The 27844-nt window shown below is 43.9% G+C and overlaps 1 protein-coding gene across 1 annotated transcript in view; it reads right to left on the bottom strand.

Moving 5' to 3' along the window:
• Positions 1 to 27844, bottom strand: part of C2CD2 (C2 calcium dependent domain containing 2) — a 343623-nt gene that overhangs the window by 160619 nt on the left and 155160 nt on the right. The window contains exons 5-6 of the mRNA XM_069202597.1: positions 17835 to 17948; positions 11093 to 11213 (exon numbers count right to left, since the gene is read on the bottom strand). Of these exons, the coding sequence (XP_069058698.1) occupies positions 11093 to 11213; positions 17835 to 17948 (235 nt within the window). The remainder of the gene's footprint in view (positions 1 to 11092; positions 11214 to 17834; positions 17949 to 27844) is intronic.

Here is a 27844-nt window from a genome sequence, read left to right on the forward strand (position 1 = left end):
TTTGAAGAGGAGGACTGAGAACTACAAAAAATATAGCAACAGAAAAAGGACCTGTTTTAATGTAAGGAAATGTAAATGTTGGAACGCTTACAATTGATTGAATGTGAAAAAAACACTTTGATCTCTGTGTATGAGACTGAGTTTTGTAGAGAATCTGGTGGTTCCTTCACCCTGCTCATTGACAAGATGTTACGATGATGAAAAAAGGGAAATGTGAGTTTAAACTGTGCTGACATTTAGTCACTGCAATCTTAGGTATTGACCACCAACGTTGCGTAAAGTCAATGTGAGGAAATACATTGCATTTATACTGCTGTTGGAATGCCACCAATTGGTTGTATTAATCTATTAAGTCTTCATGGGATAGATTGTTTACCAGAAGTGTCATGTTTCATAAACCAGAAGAATAGTATGAAGAGTTATGCAATGTTTACTTAGAGGAGTACTGCCAATAAGTACTTTTCGATGGCTTCTTGTGCATGTTTATTGCGCAGAATGTTCCTACGTTCCTGTTTAGCTGTGATGATTACTATTAATTGGACTTCGTATCACGTGCCAGTTCTTACTTTTTGTTCGGCTGGTCGTGTGGTGGTCATCACTAGTTATGCCCATTTTCTACTACCTTACTTGGGAGTAGGTGGGGATTGGGGTAGGGAGGCAAAAGTTGTACATTAAGATGTCTTTCATCCTGATGTGCCAGTTTCTTGCAGGGTGGCAACTGGCTGGCTGAAGACAGACTGAACAGAGTTGTGCAGAGTGAGACTAGGTGGGGGGTGGGTCTTTGCTTGGGTCTAAGGCACTCCGCAGAAAAGCAATTATGCACCCATTTAAAAGTGCTATGCAGGGTAAGGCGGTCTGATGCGCAGTGTTGCTGCTTGAGAAGGTTTTGGATTGTGACAGTCTGGTGTTTGGACTACATTAGTTGAATAGTTGTTCGACTTGTCGTGAATCATGGTGTTTGAGACAGGGGTGTATTCGTTTAGTTTGGTTGTTAAAGAATAGACACGTGCTTTATCTTTTTGTCAATTGGTCTCTTCCTTGTCCTGATGACCTCGATCTGTTTTTGATGTCATTGGGTTCCTAAAGATAGTGTTGGCTGGACTGGGAGGAGCTACGCAGAAGATAACGACATCTTTCCATCGAAGAGTCACAGTAAATGTAAGGACTCTTCACCGCCAGCAATGCAACTGCCACTGTGTAGTAGACACTTGGAAAAATGGAACTCTTAGGGAGGTGACAAAAGTAAATCAAACGTTTATTTGACCGAACACACCTCGAGAGTCTAGGTCACATTGGCACATACCTAATTAGGTTTGCAAGCGGAACTACATCAACGCTACGTGCCTGTTAGGTATTTTATAGTCATTGAGCACTAATTATCCAGGGATGTTGAGCAGAAGTCAAGTCTCTGGACTTTATTTTTAAAAGTTTTAAAAACAAAAATACACAAAACGTAAATCTCCACTTTGCTCCTCATATTGGATTTTGTTCTTTTTTTTTTCTTCTAGAATTCACAAAGGTTTTCTGCATCTGGAAAACTGCTGTGAATTCCTCATAGTTTTTAATGGTAGGCGTGGGGAGCGTTGCATCCTAAACCGTGCATATCCTACAACTGTGTCCAGGTGTGGAAAAATACCTTTGCATTAGTGCAACTGCACTTTATTTCGTCAAGGGGAAAAAGTGTATCCCTGAGGAGATACCTTCCACCTCACCCTAATACTATTCCCCCACCGATTTTGAGACTGTTCTCCGTCCATCCGTTCAGGATGTGCGCTGCACAAAATCCGCTCCTGTGTTTCATGTAATAAACTTTAATTTTGTTCTCTGCATAATAACAATCTAGGGCTAGGCCACATATAGGATACACATGACAACTAATTGAGTGTCTGTTCACTAATAGCATTGTCAAAGTTTCTCAGTTTCGGTTTCACTTTTAATCAATACTTCTTGATGCAGAGATACAATCTGATGCACGAAGATGAAACACTTTTGCATGTTAAATAAGTTGTGTTTTTGTGCATTTTGCAGACACCTTACCATATTTTAAAATGATGCTTGTTGTATGGTGTAAGATGTTCTGTGCTCAGCTTGTGAAGAGGTTCTTACAGCCAGAACCAACCCTTGGCAAGGCCCTCCTTAATTTGTTGGCTCACCCACCTCTAATAATAACATGGACAGGGCCTGGCTGTGGTGGTGAGTGTCATTATCAAAAGTGTTTTCCTCCCACATTTTCTCCAGAGATTGAAAATAGAATATAATAAGGTGAATGCACATATAATAGCCCCTGTGTGATAAAGTGACAGAGTAATGTGACGAATTATGAAAAACAGGCTTGGATGGCTGCTTGCACACCTTTTCAGATCGTGGCAAGATCACTGACCTTCAATAAAGATATCTCAGTAGGTTAGGGCACCTGCAACACAGACCGGTGTTAATTTTACAGATAACCTCACAGTCATGTTGATGTATGCAGATTGGGGGACAAGAGATAGTGACCCAAAATCCACCCACACCATTAGTTTTTAACCCTGCCAAGGGGGGTACCGAAAATAAATTTCAGGAGGGTACACCCCCCCTTGGACAGTTTTAATTTTGAGGTGCAGAAATAGATCCCTTCGGACATAGGGTACAATCCCTACTACAAACATACACACTTTGCTCCACTTGGGATGTTGGTCTGCACCAGAGCGTAGTAGCGCGCCAAATGATGAAGTGTGCCACTATTCAGTGGGTGAGTCAATTTAAAAAAAAAAAAACTCACAGGGTTCCCAGGGTCATATATATTTCTAGTTAAAACTTCCAGGAAGAAGAATTTCATATTCCAATGTTCCTCTCTTTTCAGTGTGCGAGGTTAACAGTAGGAGGGGAGGTATGAGGGAAGGGGTACCTCTTGCCCCTCCCGTGTGTGAGAATCCTTCATTTTACAAGTAGAAGGATTAAATCTCAGACAACTGACACAACCCTTTAACTTTCCAAAATGAATCGATGACACCTGTTATAAATAGTATTATGATTATCAGTAATACTATGAATTTTCATCTTCGATATACTTTTTGCCACAAACTGAATTTCATCAGATTACATTAGTAGTCCATGTTTAAGTCTTTATTACTCAATTAAATGTTCTTGACTTTGAAAAGGTGAACAGCTAAGCTATCGGCATTCAAATTGGAAAACTATAAGTTATTCATCTGAGATATAATACATATCGTAACACCAAGTGTATTTTAACTATTACTTATGAAGTCAAAACGCTTCTTTTGTTCCCACTGAACAGTGCCAGACCGCTGCCTCTACCTATGCATAGATTGTGCAAGCATCTTGTGGGTGGTTAGATGCAGATAGCAGTCTTGTCACCGGTTGTTTTATTTGGCGATTAGCATCTCAATTTCTGTCACAATAAGCAAAGCCAATAGGTCTATCCCACAAGACGTACTGGCACAGCCAATAGCGCACAGGGACAAGCTGGAAAACACCTGCACTCTTGTTGTGTACTGAAATAATGAAAAAATCGCCTGAACCAGGAGCAGTGGTAGGACACAAGTAATGGGTCCATGCTCCAGGGGAAGGGCAAACCCAAGAAGAGGAAGTGAAGTTGACACGAGCTCATAAATCAGAAGCAGGCAATGAGAGACAATGAAGTCAACCAACGGTAAGCCATGGGCAGGTTCTAAGCTCACTGTAAGGTAGCAAAATATCTTGCAACACACGCACGGTCTTTGGCGAGAGTTAAAACAGGGTAACTGTAACATCAGTTATTTACAGCCCTGAGACAGGTCAAAGCAGCCTTGCCAAATTTCCCAGGCCCATCTGTGGCTCTCGTTCAGATTTCTTCTTCGCATTCTGGAAGCTTGTCATTCTGGCCTTTTAATAGAATAAGCAAAGACTACTTCCCCCAGAAATCAAAGACAAAAATCAGGACTGGACCAGCTGTCACACGTGGACCTGGTAAACTTGGCAGCTATGTTCACCAACGCTGTAACAAGGTACCCTATGCAAATATGCGCCACTGTCATGGTAACTCCCCCCACCCCTAATACTGTGTCGGAAAGAACACAAACGTGGGCGGTGCACAGTGAGCGCATACAAGCCAACCCTCCCGATTCAGGCAGGCGACTACCAATTTCAAGGCTAGCCTCCGGATTCCTGCATGTAAAAACTCGATTTCTCTGTGGGTTTCAGCTGACAGGGCCTGGTCTTGTGTAACTCGTAGTATGCACTGCCAGTAACCTGCTCCTGCAGGCCAGTGCACAGCGCTTGCATCACACTATCTGCCTGCCTTAGCACTTTCTCCTTGCTCCTGACAAGTAAGGAAAAAACACATATACACTTTCTAATAACCGATCCTGAAGCAGCAGACCTGCAATACCACAGTAACCCAATTCAGGCCCCAATAGAAGTTAATGGGGGAAATCCATTCTCTCGAATTTTTCCTAGAAATCTCCCACTTTTCTCTTCTAAAATGTTGGCATGTACGCGAGCGGCTCCTTTAGTGAGTTTCAGTGGTTTAGTCAAAAGGTTCTAAATAACCCCATGCCAATTTAAAAAGCAATTGGTAATTGCACGTTTTCAAAATGATGAAACGCTCAACGTTCGGTTCATTTCGACCTTTGACATCACAGTTATCAGAAGCAAACCAGGGGGCCGTTCTGGATGTCCACGCTGCCGTAGCAGCCTGCCTTCCGATAGGAGGCTGCCGTGCCCCTCATTTATGTTCCGTCTCGCAGACGTTTCCTGACGACAAGTAATGACCCGTTTCCATTTCTTCTGAAGCGCTCGCGTGCGCCAGGCGTGCCAATTGCTCCTTATCTCAGGAATGCAGGCGACCGGTGCGCATGCGCACACGTGCCCGCCCGCCACCGCGCGCCACCGTCTGAGATAAGGAGCCTTCGATGCAAGGAAGGCTTGGGTGTGAACGGAGGCGTCGACAGTCTGTACCTGCGAGGGCCGACGCACTCTGCATACCAACTGCACATTCGGGATGCAGTGCAAGGCAAGCATCGGCTCGCCTGACTGTTTCTGGCCTACTGCGTTTGAGGGCCGAGCCTGTATTTTATCTGTGCAACCTGATGCTGTCAGTGTAAGGTATCTGCGTACTTGTGAAGTCCTCACTGTCACTGTATACCGACGTGGACTGCACTTTTAATATCCAGGCCAGAGGGAAAAATGGTAAAGTCAAAATAACATAAGTTTTCCCATTTTTAAATATATAATTTATATAGCAAATACAAGAAGAAATACCTTACCTTTTTTAAACCATCGAAATCGCTTTTAAAAAATAATTATTAAAATAAACGAGCAGAACCGCCATGTTAAAAAGAAGAGTATCATCTCTGGTCCTTTCAGAATCTCAAAACAGGAACACATGGTTCAAGGATAAAGTTGGAAACCTTACCTGAGCACCTTCCAGAAGTCCTGGTTTTTTAGTCACGCGCACAATGCGTTCTTTGACGTTTAGCTTCGTTTTAACATTAAAAAGTATCGTTTTTATTGAAGCACGCAACCCGCTGGTGGCTAAAATGCTAGAACTGACTAACGGTGCTTCACGTGACACGGATGCACTTGGCAGCTATGTAGTTGCTTTCAAACAACGGACTGTTAAAGGGGTTGTGCATATGTAGGAAAGTACCATCTTGCCTGGCATGTTACCCCCATTTTCACTGTATGTATGTTTGTTTTTGCCTATGTGTTAATGGGATCCTGCTAGGCAGGACCCCAGTGCTCATAATGTATGCCCTGTATGTGTTCCCTGTGTGGTGCCTAACTATCACTGAGACTCTGCAAACCAGAACCTCAGTGTTTATGCTCTCTCTGCCTTTTAAAATTGTCACTGCAGGCTAGTGAATAATTTTACCAATTCTCATTGGCACACTGGAACACCCTTATAATTCCCTTGTATATGGTACCTAGGTACCCAGGGTATTGGGGATCCAGGCGATCCCTATGGGCTGCAGCATTTCTTTTGCCACCCATAGGGAACTCAGACAATTCTTACACAGGACTGCCACTGCAGCCTGAGTGAAATAACGTCCACGTTATTTCACAGACATTTTTCACTGCACATAAGTAACTTATAAGTCACCTATATGACTAACCCTCACTTGATGAAGGTTAGGTGCAAAGTTACTTAGTGTGTGGGCACCCTGGCACTAGCCAAGGTGCCCCCACATTGTTCAGGGCAAATTCCCCGGACTTTGTGAGTGCGGGGACACCATTACACGCGTGCACTACATATAGGTCACTACCTATATGTAGCGTCACAATGGTAACTCTGAACATGGCCATGTAACATGTCTAGGATCATGGACTTGTCACCCCAATACCATTCTGGTATTGGGGGGACAATTCCATGGATCCCCCGGGTCTCTAGCGCAGAACCCGGGTACTGCCAAGCTGCCTTTCCGGGGTCTCCACTGCAGCTACTGCTGCTGCCAACCCCTCAGACAGGTTTCTGCCTCCCTGGGGCCTGGGCAGCCTGGTCCCAGGAAGGCACAACAAAGGATTTCCTCTGAGAGAGGGTGTTACACCCTCACCCTTTGGAAATAGTTGTGAAGGGCTGGGGAGGAGTAGCCTCCCCCAGCCTCTGGAAATGCTTTGATGGGCACAGATGGTGCCCTCTCTGCATAAGCCAGTTTACACCAGTTCAGGGATCCCCCAGCCCTGCTCTGGCACGAAACTGGACAAAGGAAAGGGGAGTGACCACTCCCCTGACCAGCACCTCCCAGGGGAGGTGCCCAGAGCTCCTCCAGTGTGTCCCAGACCTCTGCCATCATGGATACAGAGGTGTTGGGGCACAATGGACAGCTCGGAGTGGCCAGTGCCAGCAGGTGACGTCAGAGACCCCCTCTGATAGGTGCTTACCTTTCTCAGTAGCCAATCCTCCTTTTTGGGCTATTTAGGGTCTCTCCTCTGGGCTATTCCTCAGATAACGAATGCAAGCACTCACCAGAGTTCCTCTGCACTTCCCTCTTCGACTTCTGCCAAGGATCAACCGCTGACTGCTCCAGGACGCCTGCAAAACCGCAACAAAGTAGCAAGACGACTACCAGCAACATTGTAGCGCCTCATCCTGCCGGCTTTCTCGACTGTTTCCTGGTGGTGCCTGCTCTGAGGGCTGTCTGCCTTCACCCTGCACTGGAAGCCAAGAAGAAATCTCCAGTGGGTCGACGGAATCTTCCCCCTGCCAACGCAGGCACCAAACTTCTGCATCACCAGTCCTCTGGGTCCCCTCTCATCCCGACGACTGTGGTCCCTGGAACACAGGAGCTGGGTCCAAGTGTCTCCCACAGTCCAGTGGCCCTTCTGTCCAAATTTGGTGGAGGTAAGTCCTTGCCTGCCCACGCCAGACAGTAATCCTGTGTACTGCGTGATTTGCAGCTGCTCCGGCTTCTGTGCACTTTTCCAAGGATTCCTTTGTGCACAGCCTAGCCTGGGTCCCCAGCACTCCGTCCTGCATTGCCCAACTTGCTGATTTGGACTCCGACGTTGTGGGACCCTCCTTTGTGACTGAGTCGACCGCTGTCCTCAGATCTTCTAAGTGCCTGTTCCGGTACTTCTACGGGTGCTGCCTGCTTCTGCGGGGGCTCTCTGAGTTGCTGAGCGCCCCCTCTGTCTCCTCCTCCAAGGGGCGACATCCTGGTCCTTCCTGGTCCCCAGCAGCACCCAAAATCCTCAACCGCGACTCTTGCAGCTAGCAAGGCTTGTTTGCGGTATTTCTGCGTGGGAACACTTCTGCATCCTCCAGCACGCCATGCGACATCTTCTGACCAAAGGAGAAGTTCCTGGCACCTTCCGTTGTTGCAGAATCTTTGGCTTCTTCCACCCGGAGGCAGCCCTTTTGCACCTTCATCCGGGGTTTAGTGGGCTCCTGCCTGCCCCCCTGGACACTTGCGTGACTCTTGGACTTGGTCCCCTTCCTTTACAGGTCCCCAGGTCCAGGAATCCGTCTTCAGTGTTTTTCTGGTGGTTGTGGTTCTTGCAGAATCCCCTATCTCGACTATACTGTCTTTCTGGGGTAGATAGGATAACTTTACTCTTACTTTTCAGGGTCTTGGGGTGGGGTATCTTGGACACCCTTACTGTTTTCTCACAGTCCCAGTGACCCTCTACAACCTACCATAGGCCTGGGGTCCATTCGTGATTCGCATTCCACGTTTGGAGTATATGGTTTGTGTTGCCCCTAGGCCTATTTCCACCTATTGCATCCTATTGTGATTCTACATTGTTTGCACTACTTTTCTTACTGTTACTTACCTGTTTCGTTCTAGAGTGGTGCAGAGGGTGATAAATGATGGAATGGAAGCCTGAGTAACTGTCAGTCACTGAGATTAATTAAAGCATTCTTCACTCTCTATGTTAGTTACAGCGAATGAATGAAACAATAATAAATGAAACCTTCCTATGCAGCGCGCTACCCAAAAATAATATGTAATACATCGAAACCTAGGATGCGCAGTAATGCTAATCAGGTGGCAAAAAGCTAGGATTTTTTTTTTCTATTATGGCACATGAAGGAAGAAGCCTCAAATACCCTGCAGAACATCATTCCAGTGTTAAGTAACTTAATAATGGAAAGCATCGGCCACCTTGTCTAGCCCTCCTGATCTCGCTGATTTGAAGACATCTGGGTGAGACCAAAGGTAGAGTTCTGGTAGGAAAATAGAGCCTAGTGGCTGGTTGCCAACTGGGCTGTTGGCAACCAGGTTAAGGCAATTCTGCGATTATACGATGTAAAAATGGCGGAACCTGGCCAAAATAAGTCAAGCTGCAGTGTGATGAACTAACTGCAAATGCTGTTATCAAATATGCAGGAAGGTGAAGATAATTATAATATACAGTCCTGGAACGAATAAGACGGAATCACCGTTTTATGGCTTTCCATAGAAGAAAAGGTATTGTCTTTAACACAATACACAAACACTAGAAGCAAGAGGCAGCCATCTTAGTGGCCGTTCCAGTGAAGGAAAGAGTTGCAGCAGACCACCCAGAAACTACGAGCAGATGGCGCGGGTATCGAGGTGTACGTAATTCCATAGGCCACCAGAGAGATGACACCACAGGGTCTTGAACCCCTTATTAGTATTACTAACAGCTGTGCGGACCATTCTAGTACGTTCCATAGTTATTACAGAATGAGGTTTGTCTCTAGGAGGCCTTTTATACAAGAGATGCAGCTCGTTCAAAAGTCTTAACATCTGAGTGTTCCTTTGAAAGAACTGCTGCTCTGGAAACTGTGTATGATGTAAATATGAATTTCACTGAACACCGAAACAATCTCTTCATGAAAAGAAGGTTAACTTCTCAGCCTGTCTGAGTTAGATTTCTATTTATTGGCTCCTGCAGGAGACAACAGTTCTTGCCGCTGCCAGATCGGAGACCCCACATAGGATGCATAGCTACAGCTGTCATCGGATAAGGGCTGGCCAGCTAACCTTTCAGGCATGCAGGAAGTTTTAACTTTTCATCTGTTTCAGACAAAAATAAAGTTTTGTTATTTCATGCAAATTATAATGCGTATTCTAGATTTAGCAGCATGAAGTGAATAGTTGTACGTAAAAGAAAAACAGGAAGAGATGTATGAGTAAAAAGATTAAGAAAGACAAAAGGAAGTAGAAAGAGGAAGACTAAAAGAAAAGACGAAGTAGAACAGGAATAAGAAGGAATGAGGAAGAATACACGAGAAAGTAGGATGAAACTAGAGCTAGGGCAGCATACTGTCTACGTACCTTACAAAGATGAAACACAATACATGCACATTTGTCTTTACAGCCTAGCACGCGCCTAACAGCTCGACATTCACATACTTATGCAAATAAAAAATAATTCCCCAATCTCACAAAGAACTCCAACTCTGTGACCGGATACCGCCCACAATTCCTCAAATGAAGCTGAGCAACACAAAGGTGCACTCACTCCATACCCCAGAACCGCCATCAGATGCTTACTTCCTGCCCTGACAGGCCAAAACTAGTGTCTGGGGGCGGCGGCAAGGCTCTGCTTGGCTGTGTAACAGAAGGTTTCCTCTACCAACCACTGGCAACAGACATTCCGAGGTATATAGTGCAAACATTTCAACAACTTCCTTACAATGGGGGTTATACCCAACATGTTTTGTGGGCACCGAACGGGCCAAAATTCACAACCACTTAGTTATTTTGTTTTTTTACAATGTAAATTCCGTCACTTGTTTCTCACGTTCTCGGCTGAAAGTTAAAACTTAGAAACCAAGTTATCTTGTTGCTTTATGAGGGTAGCACGAGCGGTCCACATAAAAAAACAAGCATTTGCAATGCATTAGTCTGGCATTTGTGAGAGTTAGAGCTATTGTCTTTGTAAATACTATATCATTTACCTATATATTTTGGTTTGGAGTGTAGTGGATGTATGAATAGAGACGCAGCTAAAGCACTGCCTAGAGGACTAAGAATGTGGAATTACCGATAGGACCAGAGAAGCAGCTGACAACCCTGCCTAGAGGATTAAGAATGAGGAAATTACCACTGGGCATATACACAGGAGGTATTGGGGGGAATCATCTAGTGAACAGACCAGCAGGGCCTGTTCAACTTGTGATGAGATCACTCTTTTCCGTGATCAAGTTAGAACATAAGTATGATCGTGATAACCGTGTGCTGGGGACCTATTTGAGGGGTTCCTCCTTACGGAATAGGTGGCCTCACACACATTATAGTGTCATGCTTCATTTGGCCACCTATACCCACCCAAGTGGGATAATACCACCTTGGCGGTGAGTCCGTCAAGGGGGAAGAAAGATGGCAGCTGCAAGAAATGTTAACTTTTCATTTAAAAGACTGAATGATTCTGGGATTTAAGCTCTGTGAGCCATTAAGTGCTGAACAACGTGTTCAGTGGATCTTTGCCAGTAAGAGCTTAAAGAAGCAACTCTTTGCAAATGTATACTTTTTGATTAGCCTAAGCAAGATAGCAAATGCTTTTTGTTACATACATCTTTTATATCACACTTGCCCAAAATAGTATGCACACCCCTTAATATGCTCAATCATTGATACTTTCTCATATTAAGGTGCATGTCCGTACAGGTCTCTGTTCAGTGTTATGGGGATTTTCTTACCTGCAGCATTTTGACCAGTCAAAGTAGCTCTGATGTGTTTCACTTGCAGTTTGAGTTCATGCGCTCTAGGAGGTTTGGGTGGGCTCGCTGTCAGAGAGGAATTTCCTATGCTTAGCACATTCTGGAAAAAAAAAGTAAAAAACAGGAAAAATACATCTTGCATTATACATGCAGCTTTGTAAATAAATAGCTCTGTGCCATAGGCCAACATAGGAACAGATCCACATTTTCCAACTTGGTACCACTGCATCTAGTGTGTGTAAAATGCTAGGTTTGCAGCATCTGAAACTAAATACTGCCAGAGCAAATAAAAAGATCTCCACTACTGCACTTGAATCCTTTTGTACCAGCAGTGAGGCAGACAAGGATCTGACACTCCAATACTTCAGCAAGTTCGGTTCCCTTGCATATTCTGCCAACAAGGGTGCCGGATGTGATAAGTTATAAAAAAAAAAGGCACAGTGTTATAGGCACACTTCATGCCACCAGTCACATTCTCAACCCTTGTATTCAGACATGGTATCATGGACAGTCCAGTGAGAGTATCCATCACTCAAACCAGATGAGATGCATATTTAAATGTAACATTTTCCCAATCCTAGGTTTTTCAATTTAATAATGCCTTAATACTTCAGCACACAAATGAAAACTAAATAAATAACAGTTCCTGACCTGTGGTGTTGAATTTTATCCAGTATCTAACCTCCATTTTTCAGCAACGGATTTGAACTTCGGTGGTACATTCTGTGTCCAATCCTAATAAGGCCACTGTTTTGTGTTGTACTGTACCCTATGTTAGTGTTCTGGCACGGTGTCAGAGAAAATAAGTAAGCCCATCATGGTTACCATCAAAAGGCGAGGGCAAAAGCGAAAGGACTCAATTTGCCACAGGGAAAGTGCTGAGATGGTGAGTACAAGTCTCAGAGAAAGCAATGCAAAACAGTTTAAGGTCATCACTAATTGCAACACGGCCTCTGCTAGAACAGTAGTTTCTATCATGTGTTTCTCTAACAAACGTTATCTTCTGTAGGTATGCCCACTATATAGGACTTTAAAAGCTCCAGTTTATGGCAACTGCTAGGGTGCCCCTTACAGTGGGGCTCCTCACACTGTGAACACAAATACATGCATACATGTATAGTCTACCTAAATTGCAGAGTACAGAGTTGTTGTTGTTCTACAACATATTCACGAAGGCATCTTGGTGTTCAAACTAAAGGAGATGGCAGTAAACACAGGTGACAACATAAGGAGTGGGAAAGGCCAGGTTTTCATGAACTTTCTGAACTACTAATGGCCTTCTGTAGACTATACTGTGTGAGAGAGAAGGTTCCATTTGTTGTATGCTTTGCAGGAGAGGGAACGTCTCCCTTTGCATGCAGAACCGAGGTCCCCAGAATAAAGGTCACAATTTCCTATCTAACAGTTCAGTTTGACCAGTATGAAAGCAAGATTCCTGTTCCAAGCAGCTTTGCGGATCATGCATGACCCGGATGTGTTCCACTGGCAACAAGTGCTGCTTGTGAACAGCTTGAGAAATGTGATCACAAAGTTGGAAGCTCAGCGAAAAGTAGGCAGCCATACTTTAAACTTTCTGTCATTGATCTACTTCATGCTTGGAAAGGCACAAGAAGGCTCCATTACAGCAACTGAGACTAGCATACAGAAAAGCATGCATGACCATCACTGGAGGTGGTGCTTTAAATATCCTTGCACCAGAGGTGTGTGCTGGTAGACTGTATTGGATTGTATCAGTTAAATACTTCTTTGTGTCCATAGGGCTGCAAAACACTATTAACAATAAGCCCCTGGTGCATGGCTGGAAGGATCCAGGCTATAGTTTAGCCGATATGGAAGGGGTGGCCGAGATGTGTGAGGTTCAAAGACCTGCTCCACATACCGTGCTGTGAGCTGGTAGCGGTGCATAAGCTTGTCATGTTGCAGAACAGTGTGAGAACAGAAGTTGTAATGCATGTGTGTATCCATGATTTTGTTTTTTAAATTTTAATTGGAATTGAGTGTAGCATGTGATCATGCAGATGGAAACTGTCAGGTTTTTAGTACTCAGTGACTGCCAGCTCTTTTTACTCGAGTTCCACACCAGTTATGTGGACAAAGAATAACTTCTGCCGTCTTGATTCTTTCTGAAGGGGTGAGGGTGGTCAACAGTGGGGCCAAGTTAGAAAACAGTGAACTTGTGTGGTGTTAAGTTGTGTATGCTGAAGTGTGGTTCAGTGCTATGGATTGCTTGATGTACTATGCTCACATGAGGAGTACCGGCGAGTCATGACGCTATGGAACACGCAGCTTCGGACTTGAAAACTCAACTTGCAGTCGTTCTTAAAGTGGTGTTCACAAGTGCAGATGATGTGCAGTGCTGAAAATAAGTAACCGTTGATAATCTTCGGAGGCAGGCCCATTTCTCTAGTGAAAGAGACAGAATGCCCAGTCATTTCTTCAACAGTGCAACAGATGTTGGCGCTAAAGCATAGGTATTGTTTTGGGTGCTGTGATGAGCTGGTTAGGAAGAGAAGACCACCATAGCTAGATCAAGAGGCACTGGAGATGCAAACGGTGAACATTTGGCCGAGGACCTGGGAAACAAAACACTGGTACTCAGTGCGTGTTTGTAACGCATGAATGATGCAGACTGCCTTGGCAGAGGCCTTTAATCTCCCAAAAACGATCAGAGTAGATTTCAATGATAAAGTCGGGAGTGGCCTGGGTTAAGACACGGACAACAGATCACAAAGCTGAGAATTCCAAAGTAGTCTAGAGGAACAGCAATGTTGCAGAAACAAAGAGGCTGCTGGTACCTTATTCCCTCCATCATAGGAACCAGACTTGTTTTAACTTGGAATCGAGAATGTCCATGGCTGTGGAGTAGAACAACAGACCCGGAAATAGGTTTGGTTTATTAGAAGACAGCACATCTTATGAATCTCAGTAGTATGTGGCCCGCTCTTGCCTGCTGCATTCAGTTTTCAGTAGCTACCCAAAGCATACAGATCTTTATACTCATTTGGGAAGGAGAGTGTAGTAGCAATGAGACAAGGTATTCACAAACACACAAACAAAACTATTAGCCACTGCTTGTGTATATCTGTCAGTCTTTATGTTCCACCACTACACTGAAAATCCCAACCGGTTAAACAAAGCTAATGGTCACAGGGGTGTGGCATTTAATAAAACATCTACCTGTCGATGGGGCAGGTTACTTCATAAATCTACTTGTCTTGTAAAAAAAAAAAATATCTACTTGTCCCATTGGTGCCATGTAGTGTGACAACTAATTATGGCAGTTATCTTATTAAGTGGAATCACTGATAAGTCACTTTAATTATGGCAGGGCTAATAACACATTAGGGCTTGAATTCTAGCAATTTCCTTATTTGCCACCTTTCCACAGATCTACATAAAGGGGCTGAGGTTAGCGGTAAGCAATAGTTACAGGGCTGGAATGCCCTTTTAAGTCTGTGCAAACCTACTGCCCTGCATGTTTCAAGGGTTTTCACCAGCTCTTCTCTAATAATTTCCCATACTGAAAAAGGTTGGAAATTTACTCCAACAAATGTCAGACGTAAAACTTCTTCCAGGGTTGGAGAAAAAGTGGTTAAAGGGAAGGTGACTTTGTAAACGCTCAACAGAATTTCGCATGAGCAAACCTACACTTCATATTTGCTTGTGCTAAAATACAGTTCACAGATACTTTCTAGCAGTATGATTTCCTGGTCTGTTTCTGTAAATACTTGTGAATTTATGAAATACGTAAATCTGCAGTAATAGAAACACATATGCCATGGGTGCACTTTGTGACTTTAAGAATTGGGCCCCTGATAAGTCTGGCATTAACCAAGACCTTTTGGTTTCATACAATTTCTCTCTCTCTTGCTAGCTTTCTATCAGCGAGCTTCTCTGTGAAAAATCACATTCTGCTCTTTACAAGGAGCATATCGACACAAATTCGTTTTTTTTTTCAGTGCCAGGAACTACTGTGGCTATGTGTGCTTTTTGAGACCAAAAAGTATTATTTTTTGCTAATATGTGTTACAATAGTGAGGGCCCAACAGCTCCCACAACAATAAGGTTTTACAAAAACTATGTCAACAGGACATGCACTGACAAAACCAAAAGACTGACCACTAATGGTGGACCTATCAGCTTTGAGAATGCTTGATTATATTCACGTTTCCCATAATCTTGTTGAAACTGGTTGCGCTAACATTCCATTATGAATATTTTTGGGAAATACTAGCATGCATCACACATTTTACCAAAATGTTTTTTTTCCTAGTTGCATTTTTTGTGAAAATTTTATCTTGAAAACAAAGAATCCTCAATCTTGCTTTCAAGTTTATGCAAATATTTGTATTAGTTAAGAGAGCGTTCTAGGAGCATTACACGTATCCTCATATTGTCAAACGTTGCAAATGTGTGTTCACATTTTTACTGGAAGCACTGTCAGTACTGCAGTCAGAGCTACATATATTTAGAGTGCTCACCTTAATAATAAAGGCTTTGCATTAATGAACAATAAATACAGTATCGAACAGCATTAACATATGGACACAAATATTACATCAACTGCAGACAATTCCCTTCCCTGCTCAAATATGTGGGACTGTAAACTGGCAGCCAAAGGGTTTGTGCTGCAGGGGCCAGGGCCTACTTGTCTTAAAGACAAAATAAGCATGCAAACTGGTTTGTTGTCCGTGACCTCAAATAATATTTCCTGGGCGTAGGGCTACAGGAATTCCATACCCCTGGGTCAGTACTTTTTAAGACTGCAAAATCGTCAAGAATGTTCACGTTTGGCACGCACCCCAAAAAAAAAAAAAAAAAAAAAAAACAGAGGTGTTGACTGTGCAGGGTCATTCATAATCTGGGTGCTGCAGTTTATTCTGAAAATCAATGGCATGGACTGGAACATGGATACAGGGGCATGCAAACAGGAGTCTCCACAATCCCTCCCTCTACTTTTATGCACAGATCCTTTAAGCTGTGATGTGGGTCAGCACAGCTAGCTCAGAATGACAGGCGACTGATATGTATTCAATGGCTATTAAAAGGTCACATGAAGACGGCGTGTTTATAGCGCCCTTATATAGCAAAGCATAGTCATACTGGCTAAGGAGGCCTGGGACCATGTTACAGAAATGGGCACTCGGCTGTGCTGGTGTATGGGCTATGAATCAGGTGCACAGGCAACAGCTTCGCCTCGTTTGCACTCTGAATGCACACTATCGAATGAGGGAATGCATACTTCATGATGCACTATTGCAAAATTTGCATCGACATTTGGGCATCATTAAAAGCACTGTGCAACAGTATGCAGCCGGTTCTGCCACACAGCTGAAACAGCAGGCACAAACACCTGCAATTCCCCTACGACCCTTCTGTAACAAAACAAACAAAAAAAGTCCCTGCTGTCATGGGCAGATCTCACAGGGCAACTCCAGGGGGAAGGCATATGCATGCTCTGGGCAGAAGCCTCAGGGTCATGTACCTCCATCAGGGAGGTGGGTAACTGCAATCCAGCTGCACACTATGGCCAGTACCCCTGAAATAAGCTCGTTTCTACTGAATATATTTGTGAATCTACTCCATTAGATTCAAATGTTTATATAGCTGCAAAGAACAGAGTAAACAATGAATCAACTTGTTACTAGTTATATTTATTTTAAAGTATTACCTTAAAGGTGTGCACTACAGTTGTATAACATAAGACAAAGGAGGGAAAAAATTGCACAACTATAAAACATTAGGCATTGCAATGAGGGATCACCAACAACCATCTTCCCTTCAAGCTATTTGAATACGGACTAAATGTATGAGTCTTGTGTTTGCTGGACCATATGTCATTTTTTTCACAGCCAAAACGAACAAAAAGGGCACTGCGACAAAATCGGAAAGGTCAAGGTTTTGGGGTACCCTAGCTAGAATTAACTCTCGATAAAACTCAATGGTGCCATATTTTTACAAAGCTATTTTCACACCTGGGTGCAAGTTAGGTGAGTAAATCGCAGCATTTGCGAGGGAAATTCCCGACATGACTCATAGAACCTGAAGGGTAGTGCTTGATGTGTGCTGGTTGTTTCAGGTGCTGAGCACCGGCACTTATTTTTGAGGGCCGGTGCTTAGTCTTCTCCCTCAAGCATTTGCTGCGAGCAAAAGACACATGGGAAAAGGAAGAGAAAAACGAAAAATCGACAACGGTAGAAAGCAGAAAGCTGCAGGAGTGAGTTTAAGGGGCAGGGAGTGGCTTTAAACGGATTGAAGGGGCCAGAGATGGTTTTAGGATTACGCCGCCTCAGTATTCCGTGTTCTCACATTTAATTGCAGCTGCTGTGTGTTTAAGAGGAGGGCTTTGGGCACTGGCACTTTATTTACAAATTAAGCACTGCTGAAGAGTGAGGCATTTTCTTTTCCCTGTCAAGAGGAGATAAAAAAATCAGTTTGAAGTGTGGAAGTTACAAGACCTAAAGGTGATGGGGCAGCAATTACTCCTGAAAAAACACAGTTTTCCTCCATTAACAAGGAACAAGTGCAGTTTGGGGTCACATTTCCACGTGAGTAAACATATACACCTTTGGGCATTTCCGGGAATTTCCGAATGTCTTAGCTTCCAGAACTTTCGGAATCCTTCCTGAATTTCATTAAAGTCCGAAGTTGAGGAAAGCAGGGGAGCAAAGACTACATCATGCCCATTACTGCTATGCAACATAAAGAAATGAAGGCTCACCTGCGTGTCCCTTCCATCTCTAGGCTTAGTACTCAGTACCACGGACGGACGAACAGTAGTCAGCAGACTATGTAAAAGGTTCCTCAGGGTTGGGGAGATTGCATCTGCTCCGGTCTGTCCAAAGAACAAGAGAGAAAAGGCAGAACCATCAGAGGTCATTACTGGCAGCCATCATACTGGATGAATCATTTAATTTCCCAGACATCCTTATCCAACATAAAATGAAATGGATTTGGCAGTGTCTGTCTTATATCCCAGAGATGCAAACATGCTTTCACGGCATATATCTTTCTACGCATATTACAAAACAGATTTCCTTGGAATAACAGGATGTTGCAATCCTGGTTTCAAAATGAAAATCTGTGACAAGTACAGCATCAATGAATGTCGGCTTCCATGGAGCTACCATATGCAAACACCAGCACCCGTATTCATTAGTTCAATTAAGGATAGTATTACTCAGTGGTGGATGTGTAAACGTTGCCAGTGTATTTTCAATAGGACATAAAAACACCCAGAGCAGCACATCTTGCCCGATAAACAGATTTCTGCTGTCTCGAGTCATATCCAATTTGCACCTTCCAGCCTTGTTGCGGTAATCCCCAATCTCCAAATGAAGCTCGTGGGATTCTGCTCACAGATTTGACCATCAAAGTTCACTACTACTGCTCTGACAACACACAACTGTATGTGAAGTTCCCTTCTGCCCAGACATCCAGTGACTTGAACACGGCTTGCATGTTATGCAGTCTTGGATGTCCAGCACCAATCCTAAACTTAATCCCACCAAAAAAGAATTAATAAAGTTTGTAAAGAGCAACAGGCAACAACCATTTCAAACCTGGCTCAATGACATGAACTTGGACGTACCTAAACGCAGGCTTTCATCCCATAACAACTCATCCGGATTCGACCTCAATATCGATCTCAACTTCAAGGAACACTTCACCAAGAATACTAGGATGGCCTGGTTCTACTTCACACTACTAAACAAAGTGAACCCATTGCTCCCAGAAATAAACTTCAAAAAGGGTACTCAAGTACGCAACTAGACAGTGGTAATACCCTTTGGAACAGGCTCTGTGACTCTGCACTAACCCCCCCCCATTATGGGCATCCTACAAGCAGCAGCAGGCCTCATCAAGGGCTTGAATAAATATTTTTACATCACAACCTTACTCTTGCCAGCATGCACCATCTTTAAAACCAGCTGCATTATTTATATAACCAGCACAACCGAAACCCATGTCTACTGTTATACGGTTCCTACGAATAAAGTAGGACTGAGTATCTGGCCAACCTAAACGTCAGGGTGTAGGGACTCAATCCACATATACCATCAGAAAAAGTTAGCATGGTTCCTAGCTAGCTCGTAGTGCCCCACCTGGTCCCGTAAACACACCAGGGTACCAGATGTATTTGGCAACCTCAAACATGACTGCGCAGATTCCCAAGGAAATCGTGGAAACTGATCTACCCTTTCATTGTCACTCAGTATCCAAGTATAGACACAAGAAAGATGTGAAAACGCCTTTCAGAGCATTTATTGCAACAGTCTTAGACTGGTGCAAAAAACATGAGCTGTGATTATTAGGCAGGCGAGATAGAGCATGGTACCCAGCATTACAATGATAGCAAGAAATAATAAACATTTCAACCATGGTTTTGTGATTGTACAATCCTATCTGTAACTAACTACAATGCTGACAGAATAGTCGGAGTACCTTCTACAAGATGTATTGGGAAAACCTGATCCTCCATACCTAGGTACTTTGTACAGGCAAGCCAAGAAGCTGGTCTGGTGTAGTGCAGGCTATTGGCTCTGTGACAGGTAGAGGTCAGACTCAGGATCAGTCAAGATGCATCTGGGGCACTGTGTGCCGCATTCCAGGAATACCCCATCGTAAGTGCTCCTCTACCACATATGGGACAGAGGAAGGTTCTGTAATAAAAGCACCATCTGGGTCACACTGTGTCAGAAGTGCAAGCTTGGTGCTGTGATATGCCTACAAACGGGGAGCTATCTCCACAGACAATCAGAATATTTATGGATCGTGTTCTGCGTGCTCTGCCTTGGACAGAGTGAACAGACTAGATGTCATCAACTCTTACTAGGAGCAGGCAACACATATAATGATTTTTCAATAGATGATCACATACACAAAAAGCCATGTAAAAGGTTCCCAAAATAAAAGAAATGCTAAATGAAAAATGTGCATTTAAAAATGGAGGCTCTAAGCAGGCCCTTGCATGCTTTAGTAAGCTACCAGGCTGACAAGCTCACATCTCTGTTGGCTCTTGGCACACCAGCAGCCGGAACACTATGAGCCCGGATCCAGAATGTCAACCATGTTTTGTCGTCCCACTAAAGAGAGAAAATCCTTCTGGTGCTGGCACCAGAAAGATTCAATTTTTATGGCTCAAGCCCAGACTGCTGGAGGAAGAGCTTCTCCAGCAGCCTGAGGGAGGCTTTTTCCCTGAATGACGATAATGTTATCAGTGTACAAAGTTAAACTAAAAGGAACCATTTGACTCCTTTTACTTTCACTGGTTTCAGTGCACTGGGGCATAGCTCATCCCTCCAATCACACTTCACAACGCAAGAGATATCATTCTCACCTTTCCAATGATACCTCTCCCTAGTGGATCCCTGCTCAGGGATCACTGCAGGAGGGAGATCCCCGAGCAAGGATACATCAACTAGACACCAGGGAGCATTTAAGGTGAGGGGGATAGCCCCCCCACCATCAGGCATAGGCAACTGTCCCACCTCAAACACAAAAAAAATCCCAGACAGTTTTTTTGTCCCCCAAGAGGGTAGATCAGGGGATGAGGGGGGGGGGGGGGGGGGGTTTAATCCCAATCTGCCCTAACCAAAGTGGCAGGAAGCTCACAAGGCCCCACTGTTGGTTTTATTATGATAGGTGCTGGTCTGTCCTTGCATCAGTCATTACACCCTCTCCCACAGGTAGGCAGATAAGGGAGCTGGCAATCAGCATTCCATGGAAGCTAGGGCTCGGCGATGCACCAGAAGGTAGTTATAATTAGCACCAACTTTTCACATAAACAAAGCATTTTTTGTTTTGCTAATAACTTTGGCTTTGTTTGATTATCCTTCACAACATTTTCAAAACTCTGACGCTAATTCATTTGGCCCCTGTCTGGAAAGTTTCAGGGTATTTTGTCAAGCAGGGCCCCAAAGAAAAGGGGGGGTCCCAAAAATTTTTTTTCTCCGTGTTAGGTCTACAGGGATTTTCCAATTTTTGAACATGACTACAGCCAGAACCCCTGAAGAGATTGACACCAAACTAGGCAAAAAAATAGATCTTGGTCGAGAAATATCTCTTTTTGTTATTTGGTGTAAATATGTTCAGTAGTTTCAGCGTAATTTAAAGAAATAAAATATAGATATCTCGGGACGTGGCTCCTTTGCGGATTCACTCGCAGAGGATCTGCAGATTCCGCACCAAAAAGCAAGGCTCTGATTGACTGGCCGCAACCTGAAAAAAAGTTTCAGCCGCCATTTTCTTTCTAGCTCGGGCCGGGAGAGGGAAAGAAAAAAAGGGGAAAACCATAAGGGGTCAGGATAGAGGTATCCTGCCCCATGGGATACATGGAAGGGTCCCCTCATGGGCAAAAAATTGCCCACTTTTTATTCAGCATACCCGCGGATCCATCCCGGTGCTCATTGCAGCCTTCTGTGTAAAATTGCGAAGGATCCGTTGAGTCAAAGCAGCCCAAAAAAAAAAAAAGAAATACAACCATTCACACACAAACCCTCTGCTGCGCACAGCCAAAGGCCGTGCACAGCGTGGGGTTTAGTGCATTCCAAAGAGTTGGTCGGAAGGCCTTTCCGTCCACCAGGCTCTCCAGTGCGCAGCGGTGGTTGTTGTAACGTACGGTAATTGTATATCATTTGACATTAAAAAAACATAGAAATTTACTGAGAAAACAAAAGGTTACAGTGATACTATAGTTAGGTTGACGTTTTACCCATACAAAACTATAGAAAATCCAGCAGTTATAGTTATATTTACAGTTATACTTACCTGAAGAAACTGTAACTCGTACCTTAAAGTAACTTTAGGCCACGAGTTGTAGTTTCTTAACATAAGTGTAACTGTAATTGCTATGGTTTTGTGTGGATGTCAACCTAACTATAACATCCCCGTAACCTTTGGTTTTCTAGAGTATGTCTACATATCGATCTATCTACACACACACATACATACATATATATATACATACACATACACATATATATATATATATATATATATATATATTTATATATCCGGAAAAATTCTTTATTCGGAAGGTGGTTGCTGAAGTTCCGAATAAAGAAGTTGTATTGGGATCTTTTGGAGTGCAGTGAATTTTTCTGGATGTAAATATTCACTTGACGGTGGTCTCCTTCGTCACCGGCAGTTGAGTGCGCCGCTGAGTCTTTGTTCATACCTGATATATATGGAAAATGTCACTTACCCAGTGTACATCTGTTCGTGGCATTAGTCGCTGCAGATTCACATGCTGTGCACATCCCGCCATCTGGTGTTGGGCTCGGAGTGTTACAAGTTGTTTTTCTTCGAAGAAGTCTTTTCGAGTCACGAGATCGAGGGACTCCTCCTATTTCAACTCCATTGCGCAGAGGGTGAGGTAGGAGTTGTGTATACTAGTAATAGTGCCCATGCAATGGAGTGAATAGGTATGTACCTAATGTAGTTTAAAGTTATGTATTTACAAATTTACACATTTACAAATTTAAAAATGTTCAAGATCAACTTCTAAACGGCTACAGGCTCCCGGGGAGGCGGGTGGGCGCATGTGAATCTGCAGCGACTAATGCCACGAACAGATGTACACTGGGTAAGTGACATTTTCCGTTCGATGGCATGTGTAGCTGCAGATACACATGCTGTGCATAGACTAGTAAGCAGTTATCTCCCCAAAAGCGGTGGTTCAGCCTGTAGGAGTTGAAGTTGTTTGAAACAATGTTCGTAGTTCTGCTTGACCTACTGTGGCTTGTTGTGCCGTTAACACATCTACACAGTAGTGTTTGGTAAATGTATGAGGCGTAGACCATGTAGCTGCCTTACATATTTCGGTCATTGGAATATTTCCTAGAAAGGCCATGGTAGCACCTTTCTTTCTGGTTGAGTGTGCCTTTGGTGCAATAGGCAGTTGTCTTTTTGCTTTAAGATAACAGGTTTGAATGCACTTAACTATCCATCTAGCAATGCCTTGTTTAGAAATTGGATTTCCTGTATGAGGTTTTTGAAAGGCAATAAATAATTGTTTTGTTTTTCGAATAAGTTTTGTTCTGTCAATGTAGTACATTAACGCTCTTTTGATGTCTAATGTATGTAGTGCTCTTTCAGCTACAGAATCTGGCTGTGGAAAGAACACTGGTAATTCTACGGTTTGATTTATGTGGAACGGTGATATGACTTTTGGTAAAAATGTAGGATTTGTTCGTAGAACTACTTTATGCTTGTGTATCTGAATAAATGGTTCTTGTATGGTAAATGCTTGAATCTCACTTACTCTTCTTAGAGATGTGATGGCAATTAAAAATTCAACTTTCCATGTTAAGTATTGCATTTTACAAGAGTGCATGGGCTCAAAAGGTGGACCCATGAGTCGTGTTAAGACAATGTTGAGGTTCCATGAAGGAACTGGTGGTGTTCTTGGTGGTATAATTCTCTTTAGACCTTCCATAAATGCTTTTATGACTGGTATTCTAAATAGAGAAGTTGAGTGCGTAATTTGCAGGTAAGCTGAAATTGCTGTAAGATGTATTTTAATGGAAGAAAAAGCTAGCTTTGATTTTTGCAAATGTAGTAAGTATCCTACGATGTCTTTAGCAGATGCGTGTAAGGGTTGAATTTGATTATTATGGCAGTAACAAACAAATCTTTTCCACTTATTTGCATAGCAATGTCTAGTGGTAGGTTTTCTAGCTTGTTTTATGACCTCCATACATTCCTGTGTAAGGTCTAAATGTCCGAACTCTAGGACTTCAGGAGCCAGATTGCTAGATTCAGCGATGCTGGATTTGGGTGTCTGATCTGTTGTTTGTGTTGCGTTAACAGATCTGGTATGTTTGGTAGTTTGACATGAGGCACTACTGAGAGGACTAGTAGTGTTGTATACCAAGGTTGCCTTGCCCATGTTGGTGCTATTAGTATGAGTTTGAGTTTGTTTTGACTCAGCTTGTTTACTAGATATGGAAGGAGTGGGAGAGGAGGAAAAGCGTAAGCAAATATCCCTGACCAACTCATCCATAACGCATTGCCCTGAGACTGATCTTGTGGGTACCTGGATGCGAAGTTTTGGCATTTTGCGTTTTCCTTTGTTGCAAATAGATCTATTTGTGGTGTTCCCCAACTCTGGAAGTAAATGTTTAGTATTTGGGGGTGAATCTCCCATTCGTGGATCTGTTGGTGATCCTGAGAGAGATTGTCTGCTAACTGATTCTGAAATCCTGGAATAAATTGTGCTATTAGGCGAATGTGGTTGTGAATCGCCCAATGCCATATTTTCTGTGTCAGGAGACACAACTGCGTTGAGTGTGTCCCTCCCTGTTTGTTTAGATAATACATCGTTGTCACGTTGTCTGTTTTGACAAGAATGTGTTTGTGGCTTATTATGGGGCATCTGTGGTTATTACATATTGTGGCACTGGGTCTTGGAAAGGCCGCCCTTGGTTTAAATTTATACTGTTCCACCATTGAAGTGAGATGTATGTTTGGCGGTCTATCAACACCAGATCTAGAAGCTGACCCTGTGCTTGTGACCATTGTGATGCTAGGCACTGTTGTAAGGGCCGCATGTGCAAACTTGCGTTTGGGACGATGGCTATGCATGAGGACATCATGCCTAGGAGTTTCATCACTGTTTTGACTTGTATTTTTTGTTTTGGATACATGGTCTGTATTAAATGGTGAAATGCCTGAACCCTTTGTGGGCTTGGCGTGGCAATCCCTTTTGCTGTGTTGATTGTCGCCCCTAAGTATTGCTGTGTTTGACACGGCAGAAGGTGTGACTTTGTGTAGCTGATTGAGAAACCTAGTTTGTGAAGGGTTTCTATGACATACTTTGTGGGTTGTGAACACCGTTCTAGCGTGTTTGTTTTGATTAACCAATCGTCTAGGTACGGGAACACATGTATTTGCTGCCTTATGATATGTGCAGCTACGACTGCTAGGCATTTTGTAAAAACTCTTGACGCAGTTGTTATTCCGAACGGCAACACTTTGAATTGGTAGTGTACCCCTTGGAATACAAGCCTTAAGTACTTTCTGTGTGAAGGATGTATCGGTATATGGAAATATGCATCCTTTAGGTCTAGTGTTGTCATGTAGTCTTGTTGTTTGAGCAGTGGGATTACGTCTTGTAATGTCACCATGTGAAAGTGATCTGATTTGATGTAGGTATTTAATGTTCTGAGATCTAATATAGGTCTCAGACTCTGGTCTTTTTTGGGTATGAGAAAGTACAGAGAGTAAACTCCTGTTCCTTTCTGTTGGTTTGGTACTAATTCTATTGCTTCTTTCTGTAGCAACGCCTGAACTTCTAGTCCTAGAAGATCTATGTGTTGTTTTGACATATTGTGTGTTTTCGGTGGGACGTTTGGAGGGAATTTGAGAAATTCTATGCAATAACCATGCTGGATAATTGCCAGTACCCAAGTATCTGTTGTTATTTCCTCCCAATGTTTGTAAAACTTGCTTAGTCTCCCCCCCACAGGTGTTGTGTTGGGGATGTGTGACTTGTAAGTCACTGCTTATTTTGAGGAGTTTTGGGACTTTGGAACTTTCCTCTATTTTTTTGGAACTGTCCCCCTCTATATTGTCCCCGAAAACTTCCACGCAGATATTGGCTCTGATAAGTGGGCCTTGTTTGTGAGGTCGTGGGTTCTGTGCTTTGCCCTCGAAACCCCCCTCGAAACTGTGTTTTTCGAAATGTGCCTCTGCTCTGTGGGGAGTAGAGTGTGCCCATGGCTTTGGCCGTGTCAGTGTCAGTGTCCTTCTTAAGTTTTTCGATAGCAGTGTCCACCTCCGGCCCAAACAACTGCTGTCCGTTAAATGGCATATTGAGCACAGCTTGCTGTATTTCTGGTTTAAATCCTGATGTACGCAGCCATGCATGTCTCCTTATTGTTACAGCTGTGTTGACAGTTCTAGCAGCTGTGTCTGCAGCATCCATAGCTGACCGTATCTGATTGTTGGAGATACCCTGTCCTTCTTCAACTACTTGCTGTGCTCTTTTGTGGAACTCCTTGGGCAAATGTTCTATAAAATGTTGCATTTCGTCCCAATGAGCCCTATCGTATCTGGCCAACAAAGCCTGTGAATTTGCAATACGCCACTGGTTTGCTGCCTGTGCCGCCACCCTTTTGCCTGCTGCGTCGAATTTGCGACTTTCCTTATCTGGAGGTGGTGCATCTCCTGAAGTATGTGAGTTTGCTCCCTTGCGAGCTGCCCCTACTACAACTGAGTCCGGTGTTAGCTGTTGTGTGATGTACACGGGGTCTGTTGGTGGCGGTTTATATTTTTTCTCCACTCTTGGAGTAATGGCCCTTCCTTTTACAGGCTCCTGAAACACTTGTTTGGAGTGTTTGAGCATCCCAGGTAGTATGGGAAGACTCTGGTACTGGCTGTGTGTGGACGACAGTGTATTAAATAGAAAGTCGTCTTCAATGGGCTCTGCATGTAGGCTGACATTATGAAATGCCGCTGCCCTCGACACTACTTGTGCGTAGGCTGTACTATCTTCTGGTGGCGACGGTCTAGCTGGATAACAGTCAGGACTATTATCGGACACTGGTGCATCATAAAAGGTCCCATGCGTCAGGGTCATCTTGACTCATCCCTGTGTGGGTTGGGGATTGCATCATAGGTGGAGTGGCTACCGGTGATGGTTGCGGAGAGCATTGTGGAGATGGTGGCGGGGTTACTTGTTTAGCCACCTTTGCCTGTGGCTGCTTGTCTTTCTCCTGGAAGGCAAGTTTGTGTTTCATCCTAATAGGAGGGAGAGTGCTGATCTTTCCCGTTTCTTTTTGGATGTGGAGCCGTCTTTGGGTGTAGTCTGGCTCCATAGTCTCTAATTCCTGTCCAAATCTATGTATTTTCATTTGTGAGGACAGTCCTTGTTCCTCTGTGTAGGAACTTGATTTCGGTTCCGAAGCCGGATGTTTCTGTATCGAAACCTTTTCGGCTACTTTTTTCGGTTCCGACGAAACCTTTTTTGTTTTCGGCATCGTGGTCTCTCGGTGCCGACTCATTTCGGTGCCGCTGTCTCGGTGCCGAACCTGCTCGGAGCCACTATCTCGAGCCCGAGATTGCTGTGTGGTGGTATCTCGACCGGAGTCGGATGACTTCGCCACCAGCGTGCCCTTTTTCGGTGCCGATGATCGGTCACCTATTTTTCGGGTTAAGCCATGGCCTGTTGGCGGTGGCGTCCCCTGGGCTTTTGTTGTCTTCTCGTGAGTTTTATGTTTCGACGTCTTACTCACGGTTTTCGGCGTTTCTTCGGGATCGAGCTCGTCCGAGTCCGATTCATGGATGGAGAAGCTTTCTTCTTCCTCCTGGAAACGCCCTTGTCCTGTCGGCGCCGACGCCATCTGCAGTCTTCTTGCTCTTCGGTCTCTTAATGTCTTCCTCGACCGAAATGCTCGACAGGCTTCACAGGTATCCTCCTTGTGCTCTGGAGACAGACACAAGTTACATACCAGATGCTGATCTGTATATGGATACTTGTTATGGCATTTTGGGCAGAAGCGGAATGGGGTCCGTTCCATCAGCCTTGAAGAGACACGTGGCCGGGCCGACCAGGCCCCGACGGGGGGGAATCGAAAAAACCTCAAAGGGCCACCAGAGCTCTTCAAAAGTCGGTGTCGATCTGTTATAACTAACCCGATACCGAACGCAAACAATACCGACGATTTTTCCGAGATTCTAACTAACTTTCCGACCCGAAACACGGAGCGAAAAGGAACACGTCCGAAC

Source organism: Pleurodeles waltl, chromosome 8, assembly GCF_031143425.1.
Source record: "Pleurodeles waltl isolate 20211129_DDA chromosome 8, aPleWal1.hap1.20221129, whole genome shotgun sequence".
Taxonomy (NCBI): domain Eukaryota; kingdom Metazoa; phylum Chordata; class Amphibia; order Caudata; family Salamandridae; genus Pleurodeles; species Pleurodeles waltl.